The 18,363-nt window shown below is 38.8% G+C and overlaps 1 protein-coding gene across 1 annotated transcript in view; it reads left to right on the top strand.

The window, feature by feature from the left end:
- LOC146593343 (macrophage mannose receptor 1-like) overlaps positions 1–18,363 on the top strand; it is a 56,739-nt gene that overhangs the window by 14,052 nt on the left and 24,324 nt on the right. Inside the window, exons 7-12 of the mRNA XM_085309411.1 lie at positions 4,715–4,897; positions 8,458–8,615; positions 13,111–13,224; positions 15,376–15,491; positions 16,103–16,251; positions 17,763–17,962. Of these exons, the coding sequence (XP_085165537.1) occupies positions 4,715–4,897; positions 8,458–8,615; positions 13,111–13,224; positions 15,376–15,491; positions 16,103–16,251; positions 17,763–17,962 (920 nt within the window). The remainder of the gene's footprint in view (positions 1–4,714; positions 4,898–8,457; positions 8,616–13,110; positions 13,225–15,375; positions 15,492–16,102; positions 16,252–17,762; positions 17,963–18,363) is intronic.

Raw genomic sequence — 18,363 nt, 5'->3', positions numbered from 1 at the left:
ATTACGATGCCGCTCTTCAAAGATAAATGTATTCATTTGCCTTCTAGAAAAGTTCCTTTTTTTTTTTTTTTTTTTTTTTTTAAGAAAGTAAAGTTGAGAAAAGGACATATCTCTACAGATAGAGACTTTGAATTGACTAAGATACTGTGTAAAAGTGAACAATGTGTACTTCCTTTTTATTCTGGCATCCATACTTCCTTTATAGTAATCTTTCTCCAGTACCTTTGAGCTGTGTATTGCAGAAATTACTGAGTTCTCTTTTCCAGAAATCAAGCAGAGTGTCAAATTTTTCATGAAGCAAAAGRAGAAATAATGTTTAAAAAAGAGTGTAATTATCCTTATAAGAGTGTAAAAATATCCTTATGTAATTTTCCTATTATTAAACCTTAAGTTCCTGTTTAAAAATATATATATATTTCATCTTGTGATCATATTTACTACTTAGGAAATAGAATGAGTTTACTAATGCARGTTGGTAGTGGACTACAGGATTTTYTTAAATTCTTTTGAGAGAGTAAATAATAATAAAAAATACACTTCTTCAGAAAAAATATAATTTTGGCACATGCTTAGTGCACATMGGTAAGACAAAATAGGGAAAAATTGTTGTAGCTTTATTTAGTCCTGTTGCCTTAAGCCCTTTATGTACCATAATTTATGTTGTTACTTCTTCCTTTGTTTCATCATCTTTTCCTGCTGTTATCTCTTAACTTCTCAGGTTTTTATCTCTTTCTGGAATGTACAGATATATCTTAAATCCACTGACATTATTTTGCAGAAAGCTTCAATTGCCAAACTACTATTTAATTTTTAGCCTTTTATATGCATTTTGGGCAAACTAGATGTCAGTCACTTAGTTTTCATAGAATCATAGAATCAGTAAGGCTGGAAGGGACCTCTGGAGATCGTATAGTCCAACCTCCYTGCTCAGCAGGRTCACCTAGAGMATGTTAGACAGGGTTGCATCCAGGCGGRCCTTGAAGATCTCCAGAGAAGGAGACTCCACAACCTCTCAGGGCAACCTGGTCCAGTGCTCCGTCACTCTCACAGGGAARAAAKTCYCCCTCWYGGTCAGRCGGAACTTCCTGTGCTTCAATTTCTGCCCATTCAAAAGGTTTGGTTTGTACAAAACCATGTCTTTTTATGCCTTTCCTCATTCTGCCAATATGCAACCAGTCCAGTCCAAACCACTTAGGATAGAGACTTCTGACTAATTTGTTCTGGTTTATTACTAAGACAAAACCACACAAAAATGTGCTAGTGTCTCATAGATGGTTTGGGATGTTAAAATTACTGTCAAGCATGTTTGTTCCCTGGTTTGAGAAGGACTTTACTGTGTATTTTAATACTTTCCTGAATGAAGATGTATATTTTTGTTGATATTAGTACGCAGCTGATAATCAGATAGCTTGCTTTATATAGCATGTCTTAGACTTTTCAACTGGTTACTGCTCAGATTTTCAGTTTCTTAAATCAGTCTATAAAAACTGATGACTATAAATACTCTGTCAATTCTATAGGGGCTGCTATCTTATTTAGATTTAGATTTGGTTGTAGGGGCAGAATGGCCATTTTTATTATGCATTAGGCTTTTGGTCCCCACCCCCTTAGCRCAACAGTAATGGAGAGGAAGGAGAGAAATGAGACAAGTTTTCAATTGTATAGAAATTGCTGAGTAAACATGGTGACAGATTAACTAGAGATTGGTAGTGATTCATATCATTTATTATTTTCCAAAATGTCCACTGGAAGGAAGTCATAAAAGGAATAAGCATGTAATCACACAAGGTGTTAAGTGCCCTCAACTTTTACTGATGTAAAGGAAAACTCGTGGCAGATAATGTCTTCCTGTCTAGGGCTCCGGAATCAAGAAATAATTTAATCTCAGATTTGTACATGCACTTCCTTGTGCACATAATGTTAAGCACGTAGTCAGTCTTTTGAAATTTAATCCCAGAAGTTGCAACTGAGTCCAGCAAGGCAGTACATGAGGGCTGTGGGGCAGAAGAACGCTTTGCAGCAGAATACAGTCATGCTTGCATCCAAAGGAAAGTAAAGATCTTTGCAGAATCTTTACTTTTGTTGCAAATTAAGATTTTCGTGAATACCAGAGCTATGTAGCTTTTTGCAGCATTTTTTTCCCACCAGGGGGCGACATAATAATGTGGATGTAGGTTATGTAAGACTGTTAGGGCTTCAGAGCATTTGCCCCCTAATACAGCTAAATGAATCAGTAGCAGCCTGTTAACTTCACTGGCAAAACTAGTTTATTTTTTAAACTTCATTTTCTAAGGAAATGCGCATGTGTGATCATGCTGTCTGTCTGCCCACCTGTATCAAGTAGCTGCTGAAACCCAATCTGGCAAGGTCTAGTGATCTTCAAATGTTATTTTTCCAACTGGTTCATAAAAGCAAACCTCTAATTAGAGGAGATAAGTTCTATTAGTGTCACTCTTGCGACTGCTGTGTGAGCTCTGTCCTATCAGACCATAGAGAATGGATATGGGGGAGAGAAATTCTGAATGTGTGAGTCCTGAGGCGAGCTTTAGTGCTTTCACCAGATAGGCACCCAAGCCAGTTATGTGAGACCTTCAGACTTCAGGAAACCAAACTTAAATAGCTTACGAAATTATTTGCTGTCTTTTGGAGGAAAAGTTATTACCAAAAAAAATTCTGTGCTCACAAGCTTCATTTCTGTATATTGATCTGTTTCACAGTAAAACCCATCATCTGGGATAACATTTTTTACACACTAACATGATTTCCTTGATTGCATCACATTTGTTGAAATTTGAGTTCTTCTTTGGCCTAAGTTAGATGAAGTTCAGAGTCTAGCACTTTTTTTTTTTAATTAGGATAAAAAAAATGGTTATATGGCTATGTGTCATCATATGCATTTCCTTCAGAAGAAGAAGGAGGACACACAGAGTTAATTTTGTCTGTACTAGGAATGAAAAACTGAAGGCCTTCTCTTACTGGGTAATGCTCTACTATGTCATTCAGTAAGACGTACACCAAAGAAATTAGACTGTCAACTACTAGTTTTATTTCACTGCCTTCCACAAATTCTGTGGCATCACTGGATTTACAGCCAGAAGAGCCTTCTGGTCTGCTGTAGCTGCTTTAGTGTTTATAGTAATAGTCTCACAGTCTGAAAAACAGACTTTTACAGATTCCTTGGAGAATACAGAGCTTTGTGATAGTCTTTGTAGCCATGACTGAACTGCTAATGTTTGTTCTATTCAGTGATAACAGTTTGGAGAAGAATGCACAAAGTGTGTTGGAGGTGCCTATAAACCTACATTTTTTTCTCAAAGCTGTTCTCTGATTCCTGTAGCAAACCCTTTAAAATGCTATATGCCCACAGACCAGTGCAAACATAGGATGAATTAGACAGCTGTCTAAAGCATCAGACTAACTCTACAACAGCATTTGCCACCTTGCTTTCTTCCTTTCCTCCCTCACTTGTCCCAACTAAGTGCAACTAGTGTGACTTCCCAGAGGTCTCCCTCTCTATTCCAGTTCTGCAGCAGCAGGATTGATGGTGCCTTGACTCAGCACTGAGCCCCTCCTCCCTGGGGAGACAAAGTTCATTGCTTATCGCTTTCTGAGAACAACGCTTTCTTGAGGCAGGTCTGCAGATGGCAGGCTATGCTTATAGCTCTACTAGAAATCTGTGTTGTGACATTAAGTACCTACTAATTGTTGGCATATTCCAGCTGAAACAGGATATATGTTTGCAACGTGGGCCTTGACTGATCATGACTTTGGATGCCTACTTAAATATTTCCATGGAATATGCCCAGTGTCATACACAAGCATGTTACTTCTACTGCCCCAAAACAAATAATAAATTTTTTTGCCAACAGAATTTCTGCAAACCTACAGTCTGTGTTCTGCTCTATATAGTGATGTTTGCTAAGCCCTTCTGCTGACTATAAATCAAGTGCTGCAAGAGTCCTAAGTTGTTTCTGTAACAGTGGTATTGTGTTTATTAGACTTTTGGATGGCACTCCTCCCAAGGCTGAATTGTTTGCTGAACAACAGTGTGTTTGTTGGCAGTACTCCAGCGCTGTCTTGTTTGTTGAACTTTTAAAAGCAATTTTTAAGCATAAGTCATTTACTTTGGCAGTGCAGTTTTCTCAATGGAGCCTTTAAAAAGGKTTCCTAAAAGCAGTATTTTTATTTGGATTCTCCCATGGTGCTGTAGAATTGGTTCTCTTTTCTTTGTTACTATAGCAAATAGGACTAATCCATACAAATGCTTAAGGTTTGTGAGGAAAAACTGTGATCGTGTACATGTCTTGTATGCCTGAGTTCTTATCATGTATTCATGCAGCCTGGAGAATCAAGAGATATGCTAACATGAGTATAGAAAACTGTCGGAACACAGCTCTGTAGGCCTTATATTTTAGAGAAGATCATAGCATGTATGCTAATAATGATCAAAAGTCTATTTTGACAGTCAACTTCAATTCTGTCTTTTCCCATATTGCAAGCACTTCTTTTGCAACTGTAGTATTCTCTAAAATAAGTTGGAAGTTTTATTTTTTAATCATGCTAACATTTTATCTTCCTCGTACATATTTTTCAGTTTTGCTGTTCTTCATGAAGAACATATGTAATTATTTGTTTGTTAAATCTTTGCTTATGTAATTTTTAGTCTTTACGTAAGAATAGTATTTTAAAACTGCTTATGGACATCTCTTTTCAGAGTCTAATGTGCCTATTAGATGTCCTGATCAATGGATGTCGTATGCTGGTCACTGTTACATAATTCACAGAGATCCCAAAATATGGAAGAATGCCTTAACTTCTTGCAGAAAAGAAGATGGGGATCTGGCGAGCATCCATAATGTTGAGGAGTACAGCTTTGTTATTTCTCAACTTGGATACCGTAAGTATTTTTCACAATGACAGATCAATATTTATACTAAAAAATTTAACAGTCTTGGATATGTCTTAATAGCTAAGAAAAGGAGGATTCTTTCAGAAAAGTTGTCTTGATCATGGGGTGCAGAGAGAGAGTGAATTTTAAGCTTCAAAAATGTTTAGAAGAAAAAGGAACAGTAAGAGCACTAAAAGAAACAAACTATACTGTCAGAAAACTGCTGTGATCGATGTTGTGAATTACATCAAACCCAAACTCCTGTTCCTCAGGATCTACTTCTACCTCCCCTTATTCAGATAAAAATATTTTTTAACATTTTCAGAGGATGGGAGAAATGTTACTGCCAGTCTGCAAAGGTAGGTGAGTGGAAACAATGTTTGTTGGTCAAAGACTGTGGGAAGATCTGAGTTCTGGTAGCAGCACTGCCATGTCCTAATTTTTAAGTTAGGTACTGCCACCTGTGTTTCTTCTGAAAAAGAAGCATGTCTGCCCACAGTAGGTGGATTCAGATAAACTCCATATACATACGTTTCTTAAGTGATAGATCTCAGCTTCTCAGCACACATTTGAGTTACTGCAAATCAAGTTAGGCTACAGATGTTCATCAAGGGAGATTCAGTCATACTGATTGTGGGGCAGTTTTGTGGCTTTATGTGGACCTGATTTTGACTGTGATGTCAATCACTGCTTTTTGGCAGGAGGAGCATGTTCACACATACATTTGCTTCTCTGCAGTAACTGATCTTGTGGGTGCTCTTAATCCCAGGTCAGTGAAAGGTAGTTTATCTTTCACTGAAAATGCAGTAAGCTACCTTGGCCTGCATTGTAACAGCATTCTTAGAGTGGCAATCATAAAATATCTGATACGCTTTAGTTTTGGATCTTAGCCAGCTCCATGGTAACTTGTGCTTGTCTCCATATCCCTGAAAGAGTGATTTGTTGTCATTTAATGAACAGATCTGTAATTCTTTTCTTCTTCCAAGRGAGATTATCAGGAAGGATAGGACCTTCAGATATGGGACATTAGGATATTTTAGATAAGTTAGACTTGCATGTGGCTCTGAAGGAAAATAGATGCATTTACCTTACTCCTTGGAAGTACATTATTTCATATTTAATGCTTTCTTGACTTTCCTTGACTGACTGAGCTCCACTGTTTTTGTAAAAGTGAATGTTTTTGAAAGGAAGACAATCTTGAAGGAAGCCAAGCTTCTCACATATAGCACACTCCCTGCAATACACTATTTTGGAAGTTTTCTTTTCAGAGGAAGAGAATTGAACTGACTGAGGAAGCCTTTTAAGGCAGTCTCATGAGGGTATCAAGTTACCGTTACTCACCGTGGAGATGAGAACACCATGTATTGCAGTGCCTAGAAAGTCTTGTCTGCATCAGAAATCTGCCGCTGCACTCACTACTGTACAAACAGAACAAAAGTCAATCTTTGTGCCAAACAATTCAGTCTCACGATAAAACAAACATGTGAGGGGTGCCATGAGATGGGTATTGATATAACAGCCAAACTTGGTCAGTTTTTGTTGGCATCACCCACAAAGAAGAGTTTTAGAGAGGAACTTGAAGGGTAAAGGAATACATTGCGGAGGGTTCTGTGTTTACACAGATATGCAGCACATATTACAGCACAAACATGGCGCAGTGCATGTCTGGGAGAGTAGGAAGAAACTTATAAATAAGGTGGCTATGAAAAAAATTCTGTTTAGTCAAATAGCTTTCGAGAAGGTTGCAGAATTTTGCGACAGGATTTCTTCTTAGAGAAGATAATGCTATGTAGAAAGTGACTCCACTGATTCTTAATTCTACGGATTRCTGTTTAATGTTTTTTATTACTGTGGTGTGTAGGAGCTTTTGAATAGTAAAGTCTTTGCTGTCCTAGGTTCCRGATAAACACAGAACAGAAAGATCTTACCAAATAACTAAAGGAAAGAGAAATTAGCACTATGGATGAAAGGAGCTAAGGAGGGAGTGAGGCATTAATCAGAATAATGGGCAGTGTAATCATAACAGAGTTGAGTTTTTGTAGCAGAAGAGAATTTAAAGGAGTGTACGGAGGTGTTATGTTGGGAAACTTCTGAACGTGAAGAGCAGCCTGGAAGAGATGAAGGTCTGTGTTTGAAAATGGAGCCTGATATCCTGTGCGTCTGAGCCATTTGTACTGGACAAGAGACAGTAAGGACCGTGCATATGAGCTTTGAAGGCTAGTCATACTTTTTGAAGGAAGCTAGACACTGTGTTATTGTCTTGCCATTGGGTGGATGGCATTTCATGGTGATAAGTTGGGTATATGAGGAACAGGCAAACTCTTTAGGCAAGCTCAAGAAGTGCAGGATAGATGAGCAGACAGTGAGGTGGATTGAAAACTGTCTGAAAGGCAGAGCTCAGAGGGTTATGCTCAGTGGTGCAAAGTCTAGTTGGAGGCCTGTAGATAGTGGTGTCCCCTAGGGGTCAGTGCTGAGTCCAGCATTGTTCAACCTCTTCATCAGTGACCTGGATGAAGGAACAGAGTGCCTCCTCGGCAAGTTTACTGATGATACCAAACTGGGAGAAGTGGCTGACACACCAGAGGCCTGTGCTGCCATTCAGAGAGACCTGGACAGGCTGGAAAGATGGGCAGGGAGGAACCTCATGAAGTTCAACAATGGCAAGTGCAGAGTTCTCCTAGGGAGGAATATCCCCATGCACCAGAACAGGCTGGAGGCTGAGCTACTGGAAAGCAGCTCTGCAGAGAAGGACCTGGGAGTGCTGGTGGACTGCAGGCTGACCATGAGCCAGCAACATGCCCTTGTGGCCAAGAAGGTCAATGATATTCTGTGTTGCATTAAGAAGAGTGTTGCCAGCAGGTTGAGGGAGGTGATCCTGCCCCTCTACTCAGCCCTGGTGAGGCCACATCTGGAGTACTGTATCCARTTCTGGCCTTCTCAGTACAAGAGAGACATAGATCTACTGGAGAGGGTCCAGTGTAGGGCTACAAGGATGATTAAGGGACTGGAGGATCTCTCTTATGAGGAAAGTCTGAGAGAGCTAGGACTGTTCAGCCTAGAGAAGAGAAAGTTGAGGGATCTTATCAAAGTGTAAACGTATCGGAAGTGAAGGTGTGGAGAGGATGGAGCCAGATTATTTTCAGTGGTGCTCAACAATGGGACAAGAGGCAGTGGGCACAAACTGAAAGACAGGAAGCTTCATCTGAATATGAGGAAAAACTTCTTTGCRGTGAGGGTGACATAGTGCTGGAACAGGCTGCCTGGAGAGGTTGTGGAGTCTCCTTCCTTGGAAATATTCAGAAGTCAACAGGACACAATCCTTGGAAATGTGCTCTAAGTGGCCCTGCTTGAGCAGAAGGGTTGGACTAGATGATTTCCAGAGGTCCCTTCCAACCTCAGCCCTTCGGTGATTCTGTGAACAGTCTGCCTTCTTTAGGAAATAGGGAGGCTTAATTTCCTGTGACTGCCTTTTAACCTTCCTGGGCATAAGTTCTTTTCTGTTCCACAGAGATAAAGGTTTATATCATATAAAAGGCCTGTTTATCAACCATATTAATGATATATTTTAGAGCCAGACGATGAGCTGTGGATTGGGCTGAATGACCTCAAAGTTCAGATGTATTTTGAATGGAGTGATGGCACACCTGTGACGTACACCAAGTGGCTTCGTGGAGAACCCACTCATGCAAACAATAGGCAAGAGGACTGCGTCATCATGAGGGGAAAGGTGAATCATGCAGCCATTGACTTAATTATCACATCATTTCATTTATCATTTGGGCTTTTTTTTCTATTCAAGAGCATAAGAGTAGGGGATATTACTGTTTGAAGCAACCTAGAGTAGAGGTTTATAGGTATTACTTTTTTGATGATGAAAGTTCCCTGGTCAGGGTTTACAGAAAGTTATTTTTGTTGGTTTTGTTGGTTTTTGTTGGTTCCCTGGTAATTAAGAGCTTTCCTTGAAGGCTGCTTTCCCCGAGATTCATATTTCTGTATTTCAGTTTGTGCATGTGGCCTTTAAAAGAAACTTTTTCATCTCTCTACATTTCTCTCTAACAATCAGTTCAGTCTCTAACTTAAGTACAATTTAAGTTAGCTGTGTATCCCATATTTGTTCAATTACAGAAAAGCAAATTTATCCAGTATGTTTTTGTAGCTTCCTGAAGAAAAACATTTACATGTTTGTATGCTTCACAGTAGAATTAAAAGTTTCTTTTAAGAAACTTTTAAGAAGCACTATCTTTCTTTTCCTAGGCAAAGTTATAAATCCTGGGTCTGGAGTCTAGGTGGATTGGATTTTATGCTCGTATCTGCGCTGCACATTGACAGCTGTAAGGAAAATAGTTACTAATGATGATAGTGGAAGCCTCTGCTGAGTGACTATATAGCTGCAATTACAAGGCTGCTTTGAAAGGCTGCCCTGTGGAATGTGGCAGTGATAGATAATCTTGGCCTATTACAGGAGCTGAGATAATCATCTGGAATAAAAGTCAGTCATAGTGTATGATGTTGCAAAATGGCATTTTTCCTCTTTGTAATAATTAAAACCGTTGAACTTACTTACCACCTCCTTCAGGGTTTACATACTTAATCGGGAATGAAAAAGGTATTTTCTWATAACAAAAGCATTTTCTTATTTTGCAAAATTAAGACTTAAGAGTTGTACTTTTGGTGAGCACACTTATAAATTGAAGAGGAGAACTAATTTTTCTTTTTCCCAATTGGTCTGAAACTGTACAGAGCATGCCTCAGAGAGCAAGCATACACTCAGAAGCAAAATTAAAGAGAAGGTGAAAGAAACTTCAGTTCTTGCTTCAAGTTCCAGTATGTCTCAAAATATCAAACTTTAGAATATTTTTTTCATACATAAGAAAAAATCAGGCTTTCGTATCGCTGGAGAAACAAACAAAAATATAAATATAATTTGTTTTTGTATTTTTAGACCGTATTTTTATATTTACCATTGACAGCATTGAAAAAAAAGTCTTATTTTTCTTCCCCCCCAACTCCTCTGTATARTTCACGGAATGTACAGCATTTAATGGCAAAAATCCCCCAAATTTATAAAGGCTTTTGTATTTCTTATGTAATAGTGAGAAGCTACTTGATGGAAGAAAATGGATGGAAGAAGAGATAGAAGAAAATTTGAAGGAAAGTGAATGTGAAGGTCTGAGGGTAGCAGATGGACTTCAGAAAAGAAAACTTCAATAAATGTTGGGAAATTGGGAAATCTTTTTCCCAGTARGCTGATCTTCCTAGCTTACTTCAGTTAGGTGCCATCATCAACAGTAGTAGTGGTGGATGTGCATGGAGTTGGTTCACACATCTCTGCATCACTCTGATGCACACACACTCAACTTCAGAAAGTGACACAGAGTCTCTTTGGAGAGTTTGAGCCAATTCTGTAGCAGATCTAGGAGGAAGTTCTAGGCAACRTTGGAGAGGTAGCAGATGCATTCTTAGATGAAGGTGAAGAAAAGACCACAGGAGCAGTTTCAGGAAGGAATGAGGAAGAGAAGAACATCATCATCCTTGGGAGAGTGMAACCTTAGTAGTATCCATGGAAGAAGAAAGCTATGTAGATTACAGCATATTAATTTCCCTATATTGAACAGAACTATGTGTGTAGGAGTGTTTTCTGTCCTGGGCACAATTGAGATCTGCAGTTTTATTGCTGCGTTAAGAAATAGCACAGAAAAGGMACTTGAGGTGCAGTCAGATGTGTCCAGCAGATTAGAATTTGATGTGTGTTTTAGTGAGGAATTTTGCCCTGGCCAGAAGAACGTGTAAGATTATAATCTTTCTAATTCTTCTCCACTGTAATAGAGGTGATACTTTCAGAAGTGTGTAAATGCGTATTTCTTCCATGGCAACTAGTCTGTGATGTGCATAGTAATTGAACAAACAGATTCTTAAGAGCATAAGGATTTTCATGCTCTGTTGTCTATGTTTCCTGGGCAGTGGCTCTGCCAATGTTAGATGATGATGTAGTAGATGCTTTTTCTAACTTATAGAATTAGAGGCTCAGGCAGTGGCAGGAATTCAAATGCGTGAATGTTGGGGTCAGTCAGCTTAGCTGAGGTTGGAAATGGCACTTCCTTCAACTGCCAAGGAAAAGGCACTTGACCTTTTTACTGGCAAAGCCTGGACAACTTCTTGAAATTCAGGAAGGGGAGGTTTGCAGGGTCATTTGGCCTTGGTTCATGTGGGTGATGAGTTGCAAGGAACGCTTAGTTAGCTGAAGTTTTACCTCATCCCTATACTATAACTTTAGCTACTTTTATCTGTTGGTGTGAAATTTATGGGTTTATGGTATTACGCATGGAGGTATTGGTACAGGGAGTGTTAGAGGAAGTTAGAGGCTGACAAGCATTTGGTGATATGGATAGTTATTTGAAAAGAGTGCTGAGATCGCTTTCTGATATTCATAGTTCTTTCCTGAAATCATTTTTGTTTCATTTATCTTTTTACAGTATTTTGGAATATTTAGGGTAACTTAAATGCACTGGCAAAGTCATCAGGGTAGTAATGGATGTCTGATTTTTATTAGAAGGACTTGACCTCTTTCCCTTGAAGAGTTTAAAGAAAAAATGTCGAGGAGCGGTTTTTGCCTGAAGGAGGATCTGGGTGGTGTTTCCTGGCCAAACCAAGTGTTAGAGAATTTTAGAAAACTTGGGTTCAAGCTAAAAATCCTTATATTTGTGCAGAATTTGTGATCCACTAACTAGATTCCGGTTTGCTGCAAACTTACAAGTCCCTTTAAATACCAGCACTTGTTGCATTTAACTAGGAAAGGGCAACTGCCTCAGTTTCTGCTGCAAGGTTAGAAGAAAGACAAATTTGGTTAATTCCGTAAGATTTCAGGAGAAAGACAAGGAGAGAGATTGCAGCTTGCCCTAGTAGCATCCTCTGGTGCAGGGGCAGTAACAGTATAGTCTATAGTGAATTCATGCCACTCTGAAGACTAAGCCCTGAAAGAACCACCATTGTTCTGCCTAATGTCTCYTCCTGCCCCCATCTTCATTTGGCCACACGTTGACAGCTAGTGGATGAGGAAATGGAAGGAGAAATGGAAGTCAATCCATTTATGTCCTTACCATCTCTTGGTATTGTTGTCATGAAGTATATACTCAGATGGCACCACTGGAACATGATATGAAGCATCAAGAATAGCTATAGACGTACGCAGTGGTGTGTGATTGCTTATGTGTGCATAATCAGATCTTTTCATAGATGGCAAAAAAATACAAAAGGGATCTAACATTTGGCTGGATATTGAAGTAATATGGCTAGATTCACAAAGCACGAAGGTTTGGACTCACTGGTCATGTTGTATGTGTCATGCTAAAAGTGACAGCATTCAGTGCAGCTGGGGAACCCATGGCCATTCCTCAGAGGTAGAATTTCTGATGTCAGACATAGTCCAGTGATTGCTAAGAAGGTCAGCAGTGGCAAAGCAGAGCTGAGTGACAAAGTAGTAGGAGGACAGTCCACAAATCAGAGTCCAGATCTGTGAGGTCCACAGCCAGGTATAGACATGGCTGTGATGGAGCTGGAGACAAGTACTACTGCGAGGTGGAGCCCAGGCCTGAGCTTCAATTGAGCCCCTAAGCCCACAGGCAGGGGTGTGGGCAGAGGTGTGTCCCCCCCCCCAAGGTTGCTCAAGACCATTAAGGCCTATTAGCGCTCCCACGGCCCCATGGCAGGAAGTTGGAAAKGAATTGTAACAATAAGGCACGCAGTAGTGCCATTAACAAGGACTTACGTTTATAACGTGCCTGTTCATTATGTTATGCTTTTTGTTCATCTGTTTTTCATTGCATTTGATGATCTGAGATGTGGTTTTATTTGAAATTATTTTAGTTGTGACATAGTCTTCTGTTACATTTCTTGTTACAGCTGGTGTTCTGTGGAGACATATGTCCCCTCCATTTCATCTTGCACAGTTATTAAATCAGTAGTTTGTGTAAAGATAGTGAATTTTGCTATCACCTCCTCAGGTTCAGTATTCATCAGGGTARATAATCGGGGAAAATGTAAAGCAGTGGTGAATTGACCCCAATACAAGAAAAGAGGTTGGAATGAGGTTGGAATTAAGTAATGAAGTTAGATACAGGTTTTGCTTCTTTTAAAAAGAGAAGAAAATCATTAAATGCTTAAAAATGTAGAGCACATTTTTGGAAGACTGTCCCACTTGACTGATATGCTTTTCTTATGTTCAGGATGGATTTTGGGCAGACCATTCTTGTGAAAAGAAAATTGGCTACATCTGTAAAAGGAAACCCATGTCAGAAGCTCCTACAGAAGAGGAAACTATTGACATGGGCTGCCAGAGAGTAAGTGACCTACAAGTTGTCTGAGCTGAATAGGCTGCTGAGAATGATTAGGAGAAGAAAATGTCACCTAGGTAACTCTGGAATTACAGAGAAAAACAGAAAAATAGGTCTGTGTTGTCATCATCAGAACAGTTGGCCTTCTCATTTCCATTACAGATGTGATACTTGTGAATAACTCTAGGTTCTGACTGTCATTTGGCTATAGATGCTCCCTTTCTTTTTCCAGAACGTAAATGAAAACTCAAACCTGTAGTAGGCCAATTTTTGTTAATTTGCAATCAAGCCTTTTTGAGGAATTTGCCTATGTCAGCATTTGCTCTGCTGCTCTGTCTACCTTTTCTTCAATGTTAGCCACAACAGTGAGACTGCTTGTCTTTGTAATGTTCTGCAGGCTGTGCCATGACCTCTGGCAGTGCTCTCTCATTTGAAGAATTTGTTATGAGTGCCTAAGCAAAATTAAGTGATTGTGCTCCTTCTGAACTGCCAAGTATCTACTGCTTATTTTGTAATGCTTACCTGCTGGTAACATAATGCTCAACCATTCTAGAAAATCTCCTACAATTTTTTTAGGGAATCTGAGTTTTTTTTTTTCTTCCGTGAAATCACTGCCTCTCCTCCAAAGTCTGCTTTATACAGCTGCAGGGAGAAGTTACCTGAGTATTTATTCCTTGTATTTGAAAAAGAGTACCTGGGAGCCTTATAAATATTCAATTGATGGAGAAGGTAACACCCATAACTACCAGGATTTCTTCACATAGAGGACTAAGTGCGTGCTGGTAGGCGAAGAAGTCTCTCATGGATGTGAAATTAAAGACCCTCAGAAGGAAATGTGTGTGAATTGTGACTAGTTACAGTAAACTCARAATATGTAAGCATATTCCTGAATTAATGTTATTTGATTGGCAAAACATTAGAAGAGAGTCTTAAAGTTAGTTAATAATTAGCAAGCTTGTCTGAGTTGTCAATCCCTTTGTAAAAAGCCATGCTGAAACTTGCTTCTCAGGAGCACTCTCATGAGCACTCTCATGATTGTGCAGTGCCTATGTGCCAGGTGCAGTCCCATACTGAACACTGAAGACATAGCAAAGCTACRTCTGCCTTTATAAGTGGAAAGCACCAATTAAACATTCATTTTTAATGAATATATATACCATGTATACCAGAAATCATTTAATGAAACAAAGTTTTAAAGAAATTTTGTTCCTCCCTATATATATGTAATATATACAAGTATATTTATAATGTTAAGCCCAAAGATGTAAAAATCTGTATGTTTGTCAATTTGTCTGATATATGGAGATGATTCTCAGAGAGCTCAAGAAAGTGCTGTATTATTTGCCAGCTTTGTAAGGAAGTTCATTCTGAGTGCCTACAATAGGAAGGAATTTGTTGTCACAAATGTTATCTGAGTTCAGGAGATGAGCAATTCAACCTGACTGCTTTCCCCATCTCTGTGCATAGTGAAAGAGGTAGTTGTCAGTACTTTTTGTAAGTAGTTTGAAGAAGATTGTTATTCCCTCTGTGGAACCAGGGATCTGGCACTCTTGAGTAACCAGCAGTATCACTTGGTCATCTCTGACTTTGAACCACAGTAAGGGTGTAAGGCTATTCTAAGCACTGCAATCCAAGGACCTAAAGTGAGTACATTAAAGGGAACATTTAAGGGTCTGTATTCTTTCATTACTGTACAGTTTTAATGTACTTAGGTAATATTTAAATGAATGTACAATATTTATATCTTCTACACTTTTAAGACATTTTCAAAACCTGTCGTACTTCTCTGGAGAACCATTTCCAAATTTTCCAGACCATAATTTGCTTTGCTTTCCTGTCCAGCGAATGAAATAGTTGGACTTACTGTTAGATAAACAGATAGAGAAAAGACAGATTCAAAGCCTGGTACTGACTTTGAAATGGAGGTTCCCATATAAAAAAATCAGTCATCATCTGAGTAATATACAAAATACTATTGTGTTTTACGCATTACCTGGTTAAATTGTTTTCCCTTCTGGCTCTTTCAGTTTAATTGTTTCTTTGTCTTACAGTTAGCTGATAAAATTATAAATAAGTTTTGGATTTGTTTTCTTTTTTTTTTAAAGGGAGTTTAGGAAAGATGCAGCATATATGAATGCTTAATGTTTGTTTTGACAGGGCTGGAAAAGACATGGTTTTTATTGTTACTTCATTGGAAATACATTTGTATCATTTTCTCAAGCAAATCAAACCTGTGAAAGGCATCAGGCGTTTTTAGCAACTATTGAAGACAGGTATGTAAAAGTCTGCATGCTTGAGGGGACCACATGAGGGTCTAACATCATCTAAATATCAAGATAAAGATTCTGGTCCAGAGCAAAATCAATGAGAAGATAGGCTTGAGAGGACAGCTGTCTGTAGATACCGAGTTGCTGCATATATATTAAAATCCAGGAATTAAGTTTGTAGTAAAAATAGGTGATGGCTGTAAAATCAATATGGATCTAGACTGTTAAACTGAGAAGAAAATAGATTTACTTTTTTTGTTTCTTAACTGTAACAAAAAGTCATTAAAATACAAGGATACTAGAAACTCTCAGAAAATATAGTGATATTCTACTGAAGTCATGTCAGGTTTCTTCCTTCCCCTGTCCTTTTCCAATTTCATGCCTGTCCACCATTATGTCACCTCCTTTATTGAACAACAAAAGAGAAGATAGAATAATATTGAATTCAAGTTTACTAAATAACTATTGGATAATGTTTTATTGTTGGCTTTGTTTGGGTAAATCTATCTAAGCTACTCTTTAAAGAAGGTACAAAGGTAATTCTGGGAAAGTAACAAACCATTTAAACTTTTTTTTTCTTTTCCAGTATTATTTAACAGTTATGTTCTTTTGAACAGATATGAACAAGCCTATCTGACTAGCCTGGTTGGACTGAGAACAGAAAAATACTTTTGGATTGGACTTTCAGATGTAGAAGAAAAGGGAACTTTCAAGTGGACAAGTGGTGGATCTGTCTTGTTTACACACTGGAATTCCGAAATGCCTGGTAACTGTTGGTTTACACTGTGTAATGAGTGCACTGCTCAAAATGCATTGCTTATTACTTTTATGTTTTTAACTCAGTCTGTAACCCCTGCTTGCTGGTATAATGACTAATTGTTCTTAGATGTCTCTGAAGCATGCTGTAATGCTGTGGCTAACTTCCTGCTTAGTACTGAAGTGAGTTTTTAATGTGAGCTTGGAAAAAACTTTAAACTAAAAMAGCTTCTGATTTGCTTCTGTTCTGGGGAAGTCTGGCTATGTCGGTACTGTTTTAGAAGTGCATTCTCCACAGGCACACTGTGCCCTGCTTGCTAGTCCTGCCTGTACAGCCGTGTCTCATACTACATTTGCTTACTGAATGTTTTGAGGTATGTGCATGAAGCATGCGTGAAGCATTTACAGTCTTAAGGAAAATCCTAGGGCCACCTTCAGCAGGGAGTGCTGACATAGCTGCTGAGTGATTAGGAACAGATCTGCAGTGAATGTGGTGTGGGTAGTAATTTATGGAGAAGGTAACATAGAAAAGTTGTGTGGTAAGTGAGGACCCAGAGATGACTCAAGAGTTGTTCACTAGGGCCAAAATAGATTGAATAATTCCTGAAGTTATGATCTAGGGCATGCTAAATGTTTACTCCAATTGTTATTATTTTGCAAAACATAGAATCAAAACCACTGCAAAGCCATTAAGTATTAAAGCAACTAAATGAATCTGGTATTTAACAAAACTTACAAGCCTTAGGCTAGTAACATTTTATCTGCTAGGTGCAAATCATTTTTCTCAGAACATCTCAGAAAAAACTTCAAATCTGTTTTTTTTTCAAACTGCAGGAATAGAAAGGAGGAAGGTTAGCGGCTGCACAGGAGTCACGCTTTCATTGAAGGAAGATAGAGAGGAATAGACCAGGTTCATCTTCGAGTCTCCATAGTGTGGGGTAGACCTGAGAAAATRAGAGAGGTGGCAAGCAGGGGAACATTCAACACAACTTTAGATCGGAAGTAGCAGGAGTATCTTTGGAATAGAATATCCTTGCCAAGCCTTGCAGGCAAGGAGAGAAGACAGCCTTGAGGGACCCAGAGGACATTGGGCATTCATTCACACTGAGAAGCCCCAAAGAGTTACTGGACTGAAAAATGGGATTGTAGGAGAGGTCAGGAGGGCAAGGGAGTTTTTATTCATCTAGCCAACACTAGGTCCATACATAGCAAGCTCCTTAGCAAAAATCTTAGTCAAATTAGACAAATTTGAGAAAATAGCACTAACCACAGTCTCAGTTCTAGAGTTTGTTGGATCACAGGTAATGATGTTGCTAGAGTCGACCACTAGAGGTGATTTGATGTGAGACACAGTTCGGTGTCAGATATGGATAACTACAGTTTTTGGGCTGTTCATTCATGTATTAGAAGCAGTGTTGACTCTATACAGACAAAGATTTAATTTCCATCAAAATTCAGTAAGTTYGTAAGTTGTCAGTGACCCCTGAAATGTTGCTTTTGTGCATTCATGTTTACAAACAGGCAGAAAGCCAGGCTGTGTTGCCATGAGAACTGGAATTGCAGGTGGATTATGGGATGTAATAAAATGTGAAGAAAAGGCAAAATTTCTATGCAAAATGTGGGCAGAAGGAGTGACTCCTCCACCTCTTCCTACAACAACTCCTATTCCCAGGTGTCCAGAAGGCTGGGACTCAAACAGTCGTATAAGTTTCTGTTTCAAAGTAAGTATGCTGCTTAGTTCAAAAGGTAGTCTCTRCTTGTTTGATGCACATAAATATAATTAAAATTTGAACACTAACGTCTCTTATTGTTTCATATGCTTTTTTATGGATTATGTATAGGTCTTGTCCCCTCTTGTTGAAATGCTCCTGTTTCTGACATCGTCTTTATTTCCCTAAACTCTGATCTTCAGGTCTTAATTTCCCCTCCCTATTCTTTCAAGATTAAAAGTGCAGTTCTCCTATGTATTGTCTTGCAGCAGATACTGCAGTCTGCTAACTTGGCTCAAATACACTTGTATGAAACTTGTTTCACACAGGTGAACACCTGCAAACCGTGTGTACAAATTTTCTGTAATCCCCATAGAATAAGCAAATTGTAAATGGATTGGTTTTTGATAGCT

Source organism: Rhea americana, unplaced genomic scaffold (assembly GCF_003343005.1).
Source record: "Rhea americana isolate MKP2758 unplaced genomic scaffold, rheAme1 scaffold_298, whole genome shotgun sequence".
NCBI lineage: Eukaryota > Metazoa > Chordata > Aves > Rheiformes > Rheidae > Rhea > Rhea americana.
This window is presented reverse-complemented; position numbering and strand designations above follow the sequence as displayed.